The sequence below is a fragment of the Asterias amurensis genome, chromosome 12 (assembly GCF_032118995.1).
Source record: "Asterias amurensis chromosome 12, ASM3211899v1".
NCBI classification, from domain to species: domain Eukaryota; kingdom Metazoa; phylum Echinodermata; class Asteroidea; order Forcipulatida; family Asteriidae; genus Asterias; species Asterias amurensis.
In genome coordinates this window covers 15,602,607-15,614,192 of record NC_092659.1, presented here as the reverse complement: position 1 = coordinate 15,614,192, position 11,586 = coordinate 15,602,607, and the positions used below count along the sequence as shown (strand labels likewise).

General features: G+C 37.4%; 1 protein-coding gene across 2 annotated transcripts; it reads right to left on the bottom strand.

Annotated features, from left to right (window-relative positions):
* Positions 1-12: 12 nt before the first annotated feature.
* LOC139945587 (homocysteine S-methyltransferase YbgG-like) lies at positions 13-11,232 on the bottom strand. Of its 2 annotated transcripts, none has more exons than XM_071942990.1 (8): positions 11,066-11,232; positions 9,549-9,616; positions 9,242-9,287; positions 8,713-8,845; positions 8,128-8,231; positions 7,708-7,869; positions 6,766-6,968; positions 13-543 (listed from the first exon to the last, which is right to left on the bottom strand). In XM_071942990.1, exons 1-8 carry the CDS (start codon positions 11,132-11,134, stop codon positions 381-383), a joined length of 948 nt encoding a protein of 315 aa, XP_071799091.1. In that variant the 5' UTR covers positions 11,135-11,232; the 3' UTR covers positions 13-380. The 2 variants fall into 2 exon arrangements, with proteins under 2 accessions (XP_071799091.1, XP_071799092.1); XM_071942991.1 differs by having other exon boundaries at positions 8,713-8,840; positions 11,066-11,136.
* Positions 11,233-11,586: the final 354 nt, after the last annotated feature.

Here is an 11,586-nt window from a genome sequence, read left to right as displayed (position 1 = left end):
GTTTAAAAAAAATATATTACAGCTTGTTGGTTTAGTTACTGTTACTTCTACATGTGTGAATACATGAGGAATTTAATTAACAAGGCACTATGTAGAATTAATTTGATATTACATTATGCCCTTAAACATGAGTGTGCAAAAGCACAGTTAAAATAAAACAAGAATTGCAGGTTGACAAGCACAAATGCCTTGCCGAGATTAAAACTTAATTCTTTTAAAATCATCTACTTTTTTTCACAAGGACCAAATATCATGCCTGACATAGGCTTGTGTACATGACTAAACTGCAGCATGGTGTTGTTGGTTTGTTTTAAGGGGAAGTGTTGGATCTTTTGATGAAGCATCATTATGATAGGAGCAAGCTTTTTACTTTGTGCAGCCTAATGATTTAATTGTGACTGGTTGTGTTTCCTGACGACTTCTGAAACTTTCTGAATCATAGCTGGTGTTGTGTGGCAACATCCTCCGATGTAGCCAGCGCCAAGACTTATCCAGGTTGGAACAAGGCTGTCCAAGGCTGGCACGATGAACTCTCCCCCTTTCCTGTCGACAGTAACATAGTTAATTGTTTGAGGATAAAGTTTTAAGATCAACGGCCAATCTTTAAGATGTTCAGGTTATTGAAAGAATGTTACAGATTATTTTTAATATCACACACTTTTGCAAGGAATTATGATTAATTTCGCTATTAATTTACTCTGCCATGCCTTATAATTGATGCGTAATATTATTGCTTGGTTTTGGAAATTTTCATTCTGAGGATAATCTTCCACAAACCTTTTCAAAGTTGGAAATCACAACGATAACAAAAAGTTGTTGATTTATATATCCATTCCCAGATTATTATTGTTATTACATATTTCTTGTAATACTCCAAGGACACCATGTAGTGAATTTAATCACTGTACATGTAGCTCACAAGCCAAAGGAAACCGCTAAACAAGGGTGCTTGCAATGAACCAGAAACACAGGGGTTAAAGGAACACGTTGCCTTGGATCGGTCGAGTTGGTTTTTGAAAAGCGTTTGTTATAAAATGTATATAGGTAGAAAGATGCTGTAAAAGTAGAATACAATGATCCACACAAACATGCCTCGAAATTGTACGGTTTTCCTTTGACCTCGTCGACTAACACAGTCGGCCATTTATGGGAGTCAAATTTTTGACTCCCATAAATGGCCGACCGTGTTAGTTCGCATAGTAAAAGGAAAACCACGCAATTTCGAGGCAAACTTGTGTGGATCATTGTATTCTACTTTTAAAACATCTTTCCAACCATATGCATTTTATAACAAACGGTTAAAAACACTTTTTTATAGACCAACTCGTCCGATCCAAGGCAACGTGTTCCTTTAACCCCTACTCTTCAATGAGAACATTCTGGGTTCTTTTACATGTACTACCAATCTAAAGGCCTGGTCCCACTGCAGCGATAACGACAACAATAACGATCTCGACGCAAAGAGAACGCGTTCTTTTGGTTGAATTGCTTCACGCAGAATACGCACACGCTCATTCAACCAATAGAATGCGTTCTCTTGGCGTCGTTATCGTTCTCGTTATCGCTGCAGTTGGACCGAACCTTTAGTCATGTTAACAGTACATGGAACCTGTGACTGAATGTCCCCAAAGCAATTATAATGAAGTATCTTACTCAATGACACAAGTTCCAGAACCGGCACTCTAACCCTTACTTTGCTGCTCAGAAACACTGGAGCTCCAGTCTGGTGCTTCTTAACCGCTCGGCCAGGAAACACCTCTTAAGAGTCAGTTCAGGTAAATAGTTGACATAGTTGCTCACGGTCAAAAAATGATTTTTTTTTATACTTTGTGGGTGGAAGGGCCTTGGGGTGCAAGTAAACAAAATTGCATTTTCAATTCTATATATAGCCCGTTGCCATGGTTACGGCTCATTTTATTTTTTTGCCATTTTAGGTCGATTTTGGGGTCTGAAAAACTGGTTTTTAGCTCATATTTACAACTCCACCCCACCAAAATGCAATATTAATTCAAAAAACCTTTTATATCACTACAAAGTATCATCCTTGGCCTTCCTTGAGAAAAAAATTTATTGCTTTAAATATCACCCTTGTGCTATTTTTGCACCATGCATTACAGTATGTTTTTAGAACTTGCAAAATCGACATTTTTACCCTATTTTTTGACCCCAAAATGTCAACTTGCCAGGGGTCTCAGAAAATTTTCCTTTCGTCTGTGATTAGGGCCAACATTGGTCTTTCCATATCTGGTGTCAAAAACTTGGGCAATTGTATCCTGTTGGGCCAGTACTGCCTCAAAACTAGACTTTTTTCCCCAAAACATGAAAAATGCCTTTTTAAGGGACTTTCCACATAATATCGACATACGTGTCCATGGTAAAAGAAAAGGAATATATTTTTTTTATACTTTGTGGATGGTAGGGACTTGGGGTGCAAATAAACAACATTAACATTTCAAATCATAATATAACACGTTGCCATGGTAACAGTTCATTTGTGTTTAGGCCACTTTGGGCTGATATTGGGGAATGAAAAACTGTGTTTTTTAAGTTAATGTTTACAACTCCACCCCACCAAAAAACAAAAATATTTCATAAAACCTTTTTCATCACTACAAAGTATCATCCTTGGCTTTACTTGAGACAAAAAATATTGCTATAAATTTCACCCTTGTGCTATTTTAAGAACGTGCATTACAGTATGTTTTTAGAGCTTGCAAAATCAACATTTTTACCATATTTTTTGCCCTCAAAATTCCATTTTTTCAGGGGTCTCAGAATATTTTCCTTTCGGTTTTGATCAGGGCCATAATTTGTCTTTTTATTTCTGGTAAGAAAGACTCGGGCAATTGTATCCTGATGTAACAGAACTGTCTCAAAAATAGACCCTTTTCCCCGAAAACATAGAGAAATGCATTTTGAAATATTTGCTTCATTTTGAATTTATAACATGAAAAAGTTAGCTATAATTCCATCAATCTGGCAGCTTTTTATTGATCAGGACTTGTTGATGACCTAAATCTTATAATTTGCCCCACCCCGGCCCTGGCCCAATCACATTTCTTGACATTGCATAAAATAAAATAACAGTTTTGCGAACAGCGCCTTTTTTTTTGAAAGTCACATTTTTTAATTCCCCTTGCACATCAAGAAAGTTTGTACTGTCTTTAATGTTTTGTTGGTTCTCGGAATATTTCCCTTTTTGTTTTGATTGGGCTATCATTATGGTTTGCATGTCTACTGGGGAGAAACACTTTGGTTTATTGTATCCTGTTGTGACACTTCTGCCTCAAAAATGGTAATTTTTCCAAAAACAATAAAAATGCATTTTGAAGTTATCCCTTAGTTTGAATTGATAAAAAACAAAAACGAGCATGCTTGTTAAAAGAATATGGCACTGTTTCCATGCTCTTTAAGCCACTGAGTTCTTGTTTTGTCATAACTACTTTACCTAGTTGTACAGGTATGATTCACATTGCAAGAAGAGAAGTAGTGCGGTGAGCAATCTTTACTGTCCTTGTCTTTACATGGCCTTATAACAGTCTTCTTGGTCCCCTGCCCGCTACCGAACTAAACATTTTCATCCCAATCAGAACAAAGAGGCTCTAAAAGTGAGCAAGTACTGTATCCAAAGTATCTAACCATTTAGCCGCTGTACCGCCCAGCCGCATTATAGCGATACACTGTATGCGGTATGAGGAAACCTCGCTAGCTTGTGTTTGTAGAAAAAAAGGAACATCAAAAGAAAACTCGATAGTCATTAGTAGGTCTACGCATTTGTTAATATATCTAGTTGTTATAGATCGTTATTAATTCTCCCTTCACAGTTGACTTGTCAAAGCTAATGATGATGAAATAATTTAGCTCTTACGAAAAATAAAACGCTCATCAGTAAACAGGAAACTGTTCATCATTTATGATGATATTGTCGAAAATAACGCCTTCGCATTTAATCAGTATGAGCATTGAGCCAGACAAAAGCCTTGAAAAGCTATTGTGTTCATTTTATCCGTGCACAAAAGTATTCGCCATAAAAATTACCGTAGCCGTTTAACGAGAGGCATTTATTGTTCCCATGAGAACTTTTATACAAATATTACCGAAAGGGTAAAAAATTTTGCATACACATTAAGCCTTGGCTATCTTTTAAAATTTGAACTATGATTCCAGTAATTTACTGCAAGACTCTTGAGAAATTGGATTTCAGCAAACTCGGGCGGTGCAGGGACTAAAGGGCTAAATGGCCATTCACCTGCTTTGGCCTTCTGTAAGCAGTTCCCCCATCTATGGTGGGGTTCCTTTCAATTGTACTGTTGCAAACAATAAAAGAGTTGGTTTATTTAACGTGATAAACAACTCAATGTTCTCAGAGACATATATAATAATTATGAATTAGTAAGATAGTGAATGGAAAAAATATCAAACTAGCCTGAATAGACTTTTGTCACTGCAAATGCATCTTACTTATTTATGTTCAGCAGGTGCAAGTTTTTACAACTTCTTTCAATGTTGTTTCATTATTAAGGAACACAATGCCTTGGATCGGTCGAGTTGGTATTTCAAAAGCGTTTGTAAACGTTTATTAAAAAATGTATATGATTAGAAAGATATTTTAAAAGTAGAATATAATGATCCATACAAGTATCACTCAAAAACATCTTTCTAACCATGCATTTTAAAACAAACCGTTACAAACGCATTTCAAAGACCAACTTAACCAATCCCAAGCAACGTGTTCCTTTTAAATAATCTCTTACGCTCATCTTGCAAATCGTTAGTATCATTGTTTTTAATAAAATCTTGGCAAACTTTTCCAACACTTTTAAGCGGGCTTTTTAATTTCCCACGTTTGTGTTGGACATGATTGGATGCTCCAAACCATCTGCCGCAAACACAGAAACTACATTGTTTATGACCTCTATCTCTAAGAAAAGTTTTACATTTGGTAGCAGGCAGGGACCAAGGAGAGTAGGCCCTGTATTAAAGACAACTTGTAAAGAATGCTCATCGCACTCTACTTGCAATGGGAATAATACCTGTACAATAGGTAAAGTAGCCAAATCAAGAACTCTCAGTGGCAAAGCATTGGTTTCGGTTTGGTTGGATACCATTATGTTTAAATAAAAACTTTGTATTCATTACTCAAAGGGCATGGAAACAGTGCCAGATTTTTAACAAGCATGCATTGTTTTTGGAAAAATTACTATACTTAAGGCATGATCAGTCACAACAGGATACAATAAACACAGTGTTTCTACCCAGAGACATGAAAACACCAATAACAACCGAAAGGGAACACTTTCACAAAAAGAGGCGCTATTCACAAAACATTGTTTTATGCAATGTCAAGAAATATGATTGGGGCTGGGCCGGGCAAATTGTAAAATTAAGGTCATCAACAGTTCCTGATCAATGTTGGGTAATCCACTAGTGCTAAGGAAAAGCTGCAAGATTGATAGAATTATAACTTTTTAATGTTAGAAATTCAATATAAAGAAAAAACAATTCAAAATGCATTTTTCTGTTTGAGGAAAAAAGTCTATTTTTGAGACAGTACTGTTAACATCAGGATACACTTGCCAAGTTTTTCTTACCAAAAATAAAAAAGACAAATTTTGGCCCTGATCAAAACCGAAAGGAAAATATTCTGAGACCCCTGAAAAAAATGAAATTTTGAGGGCAAAAAATATGGTAAAAATGTTGATTTTGCAAGTTCTAAAAACATACTCTAATGCACGTTCTAAAAATAGCACAAGGGTGAAATTTATAGCAATATTTTTTGTCTCAAGTAAAGCCAAGGATGATACTTTGTAGTGATGTAAAAGGTTTTATGAAATAATTTTGTTTTTTGGTGGGGTGGAGTTGTAAATATTAACTAAAAAAAACAGTTTTTCATTCCCCAATATCGGCCCAAAGTGGCCTAAACACACATGAATTTTTACCATGGCAACGTGTTATATTATGATTTGAAATGTAAATGTTGTTTATTTGGATCCCAAGTCCCTACCATCCTACCATCCACAAAAAAATGAAAAATATTCTTCTTTTTTTTACCGTGGACACGTATTTCGATATTATGTGAAAAGACCCTTTAGAAGGCATTTTTCATGTTTTGGGGAAAAAAGTCTAGTTTTGAGGCAGTACTGTCACAACAGGATACAATTGCCCAAGTTTTTGACACCAGATATTGAAAGACCACTGTTGGCCCTAATCACAGCCGAAAGGGAAACTTTCTGAGACCCCTGGCAAGTTGACATTTTGGGGTCCAAAAATAGGGTAAAAATGTTGATTTTGCAAGTTCTAAAAACATACTGTAATGCATAATGCAAAAATAGCACAAGGGTGTTATTTAAAGCAATAAAAAATTTTCTCAAGGAAGGCCAAGGATGATACTTTGTAGTGGTATAAAAGGTTTTTTGAAATAATGTTGCATTTTGGTTGGGTGGAGTTGTACATATGAGCTAAAAACCAGTTTTTCAGACCCCAAAATCGGCCTAAAATGGCCAAAAAACAAAATGAGCCGTAACCATCAACGGGCTAAATATAGAATTGAAAATGCAATTTTGTTTACTTGCACCCCAAGGCCCTTCAACCCACAAAGTATAAAAAAAAATCATTTTTTGACCGTGAGCAAGTATGTCAACTATTTACCTGAACTGACTCTTAATGAGTTGCAGTCTGAACAGAGTCAAAACAATATGCGTTTTCAGCAGCATTTTGTCCGGGTTTATCTATGTCCCAGGAACTATGATCCCCGACAGTTTTTACCTTCCATCGAAGCAGAAATCATCCCTCTGATCTGGGTACACGACAAACGACTTGGTGCCAATGGCCTTCTTGGCGCTACGCAGGAGGGGTGCAACACTAACTGGATTACAACAGTTACATCCTACTGCTATGATCTGATCTGAATCAATCACTGCCCTGACGCCATCAGCAAAGGTCTCACCGTGGAAGATATGCTCTTCGTCCTAAAGAACAGAGAGAAAAATGTAACCCTGAGTGATAATTGGTCGTATAGTACGAGGGTTGACTTTGAACTGTCTAAATTATTCACCAAACATGAAACTCAAAATTTTGCGGCTGGCTTAATTTATCATTTATGTCATTCAAAATCACGTGAGTGATGTTAAGTGGTCAGACAGTAGGAGGGTTGACTGCGCACTGTCTAGATGCATTCCTCACATTACATCATAGTTTCAGTCTGGCTTTGCTTGTCTATCATTCAGATCATGAGTGGTATTACTATTTGGTCAGATAGTGGGAGGGTTGACTATGTACCCTCTGTAGAGATGCATTACATCATATTGCAGCTTGGCATTGTTTATCTATCATTCAGATCACTGGGAGTGGTATTAATTGGTCACAGAGTGGGAGGGTTGACTTTGTTGTTTGCATTTGCATCATCATCAGGCTGGCATAGTTTACCTGTATCATTCAAAGCCACAGTGGGTTATATTGAACGGTCAAAATGTAGGAGGGTTGATTGTGTACTTTGTAGTATGCATTCATCATGGTATTATACAGGCTGGCATAGTTTTTTTATTTCATTTTCAACCACTGTGGATGAGGTCCAAAGGTCGGACAGTTGAGGGAAGAAAGGTTGAAAAAGAGTGCCTCACCTGACACACCTGAGCGCTTTGTAACATCTGTTCCACTTGAATACCCGTTTTGAAATGATCAAACATGAAAACTCAAAATCTGACTCACCTTCACCGAGTAGCAAATCCAAGCCTTCGTTTTGGGGAATTCTTTGAGTAGTTCCACCAGAGCCTCGGCCTCGACTACGCACGGGATGGTTTCCATGGCAATGAGTTCTAAACCGGAGTTCACCATCGCTTCCACGTGTGGCCTGTGCCACTCAATGAGTGCCTAAAATAAAGGTGCGAGTCAATGATTAATGATAGCAGTGTAAACTTACATGATGCACTTATCGGAAACCCAATCAAGGCGTTGGTACAAAAGAATAAGCCACACTTAAAAGGGGAAGTCTCCCGAATTCCCCTCCCCCACAAAAGTAGTAGAATATAAAGCAAGACAAGTTCTCAAAAGAAAGGAGATTGTATACCGCAAATCAATCGATACCTCACCATGCAATGCCTAAAATCCCAAAACCATTTTTACCCTTACCTCTTTTGTCATTTTATCAGCATACACACCACTGTATTCTGAGTAATCATGCTGGCTAGCACCGTAGGGACCCAGCGACCCAGCAATCTGGGGTTTCTCTCGACCTGACAGTCAACACAAACACATGGCCATGATTTATAGCAATCCACATGTAGTTACAATAGACCATGCAAGTCTCCAGCATACCGAACATTGCTCATACGTACAATTTTTTTACATAGCTTTGATTTCTAAAGAAAACATTATATTTGTCCCAAACCCAATGTTTGAAAACAGTATAAAAGGGTATTCACTATTTCCTTGTGTCTCTGATGACCGTAAAGCTTAAATTTTCACAGGTTTTAGAGTCACAAATAGGAATAATGGTCTTTTACAATTATCAATGTGTTGTCCATGTGTTTTAACCAGCTGGAACCCCACCCCTACCCAATACATAACAGGGCTCAAATTGTTGGGGAAAATCACCAAGATCGCATGATCTCAGCAAGTCTCAGGACTTGTCCTGTCTTGAGTTTACTGGCCCAGACACTCAAAATCACTCGGCTCTGGTCGATGATCCAGTGTCAAATTCAAGCTCCAACATACCTGGATCTTTATCTTTATTTTCTGCCCAGAACTCTTCCACCGCTTCCACGGCGACTTTGGTCGCTTTTTCAAATAACCGTAGTGCATCTTTCTTGGACAAACCGCCAAATTCACTAAAGCCTTGGATACTTGCCTCAAAACAAACAAGGATTAAAAAGGATCTGAAATAAATCTTAAGGCTCAGGACATTAGGAAACAAACAACAATAACGTTACATCTACATCTATTGGATCTACACATCTATGATAATACTTGTCAAAGCCTTTTTCAGCATCTAGGCAAGGTGAGAAGACAACGAATAAGTTTTTAGTATTAGAGGAGGGAGGAAAACCCACAAAGTCAAGTAGGAAATAAAAAAGCCAATCCACAAAGTGCCCCCAGTAGCATTCGAACCGGGGTACCCAGAGGTGGAAGGCGAGGCAAGACACCACTGCACCGACCTGACTTTACATAGTTTTTGAACTGCATAAAAGGAAATTAAATTATGAAGATTTTTTTTTTTATCCGCTTTTTGGAAATGCAAACTTACCTGATACGTAGCAGTCTCAATGATATCTGCCCCATGTTCAAGGAAACTGTAAGAACAGAAACAACACTTTCCTTCGGTCTTTGTTACAGTACAAAGAAAGATGGTTTTGGAACATTACAGAATTGGTAAGAAACAAAAATGGTGAAGATCACAGATTTACATAAAACTTACACGTTCTAATGATCATGATAGTTGAAAATCTTCAGGTCCCGGGTTCAAATCCCAATGAACATTGTACATTGCTTCAGTTCTTACATTCTTCCTTTCATTATCAATTTCAATCTATCCAACATGGGTTAGTTTTTACCTTTTGTGCGTGGCTTTCAAAGCATCAGGATTTGTTATTAGCAGCCTGGCACTCCATAGGGGATCTTCCTAAACCAAAATAAATAAACACTCAATGCTAATAAACCACATTATTGATTCAGTCATTCAGATGTGTCAATTAGTTAATTGTTAGTGTTATCCAGGCTGGAGTTAACTCATGCTTTTAAAAGAGAAACTGACTTATTTTTCCAGATGTGAAGTACATTTTTGTGTTGCAATACAAGAGGTTTAGAGACAGGTTCTTGAATTCAAGAACCTGTCTGTCAGCTTATCACCTGGTAACATAACATGAAAGGAGAAACAGGGGACGACAAAAGCTCAGCTATACAGATGTAGTTGCTAGGGACATTAGGGTGCCTCCAAGTTCCAGCTAAACATCCCAACTATTATAAATTACAGACAAGGGTGGGCAAATCTCAACATGATTCCAACCATGATTGACCAATATTTCAGAGAAAGCTAGAGAGAGAGAGAAAGGGGAGTTCAAAAAAGTGCATCACCTTAGTTGCGATATTGTAACCCTCCTCCCGACGGCAGGAGGGTTACCTGTGCCTCGTCTGAGTGAGTACGTTTATTCTTCCCAACAAGCCTTTTTATTCTGCCGTTCTCTCATCTTTGTACATACTTCTAGGAACTATAACAAGGCTTCCCCGTGAGGGAAGCCTTATTAATATTATTTATAGTTTCTAGAAGTACTCTGTACACAGATGTATTGAGCAGGTCTTTTTCATTTGCTCATTTTGTCCTCCCCCGAGCTCAGCTCTGCCTCTGGACTCAATATATCCAGACCAACATTTTATTCCTTTAATTTTCACGACCCACATTGATGCCCCCTCCCCCCCCCCAACACCTTGGATCCACCCTTGTCTAGACTTCTATTTTAATTAAATAATAATAGTCAGCATTTAAGGCACTTACTAATTAGAAATTACTCAAAATAATTGTTCGCATAAAAACTTGGTAATGAGCAATGAACAATAAATTACGCCTACGCCTGTGCAATGAAGACATCAAGCTTCAACCTTTTGCAAGAGACTGTTCTCAGTGAGAACAAAACAGATCTGATCGAAACCTATAAATATATTAATGGGTTATATAAGACACCGGCTGACAGTTTTTCTCCCTCCCCCACAAAGAACTAATAGAGGTCATTCAAAGAAATTGTTTGTCGGGGGTACCAAAACAAAATTGGCAGGCCACTTCTTCTCAAATAATAGAGTGGTGCAAATTTTGAACAATTTGCCAGAGTCACTTATTTCTGCAACAAATGTGGCTACAATCAAGAGAAAACTGAGAGTTCTGCCCATCGGCGAAGAGGACTAACCAACCAAGTATACCAAGTAAGTAAGTATACCAAGTAAAAATACCAAGTAATTAAAAGCCAATAATAGTCTACATGTGTATAGACTAATTAAAAGAGAGAGAGAGAGAGAGCTGTCTGGCTGTGTTGTTAAAAACATTGAAAGTTAGTTAAACAAGAAAACGTGGGGTGCTTACTATAAGTTTAGCATGTGAAATCTTCTCCAGCTCTGTACCAAGTCCACCGTCTAATACTTTGACGCTCATTGTTCTATTAATCACAGGCTATCCCTTGATTTAAACACTTTTTTACTCAACAAAACATGACAAACTAACCAAGCGACGGTGTACCATTTGATTTTTGATTTGTGAATAGACTTTGCTAAGTTGCCATGCTATTGTGTTATTGTATGACTTTCATGGGTAGGAAGTCCAGATACTATACTAATTAAATGGCCATAAATAACTTACCATGTTCCTCGTATCTATTTTTTTATTTAAGGGTGGGCAATATGTTTACTATATCACATCCTTTTCCATATTATTATTTTTTGTATTAAAAATATTTCCACAGAGAACAACTGACAGAAAGAAATAGAAGTTAATCAATTAAAAAAAAATAGATGATCCCCCATAACGGCGGAGGAATTAAAACAAAAGAAACAACCGTACCTACAAAAAACAAACAATAGATGAGTGCGTAACAACACTATATTATG

Coding starts and splice junctions, on each gene's coding strand:
- LOC139945587 (XM_071942990.1), bottom strand. CDS start 11,134: ATGAGCGTCAAAGTATTAGACGGTGGACTTGGTACAGAGCTGGAGAAG. Junction 8,232..8,712: donor AAATAAAGATAAAGATCCAG/GTATGTTGGAGC, acceptor GTTGACTGTCAG/GTCGAGAGAAACCCCAGATT. Junction 6,969..7,707: donor GGATTTGCTACTCGGTGAAG/GTGAGTCAGATT, acceptor TCTGTTCTTTAG/GACGAAGAGCATATCTTCCA.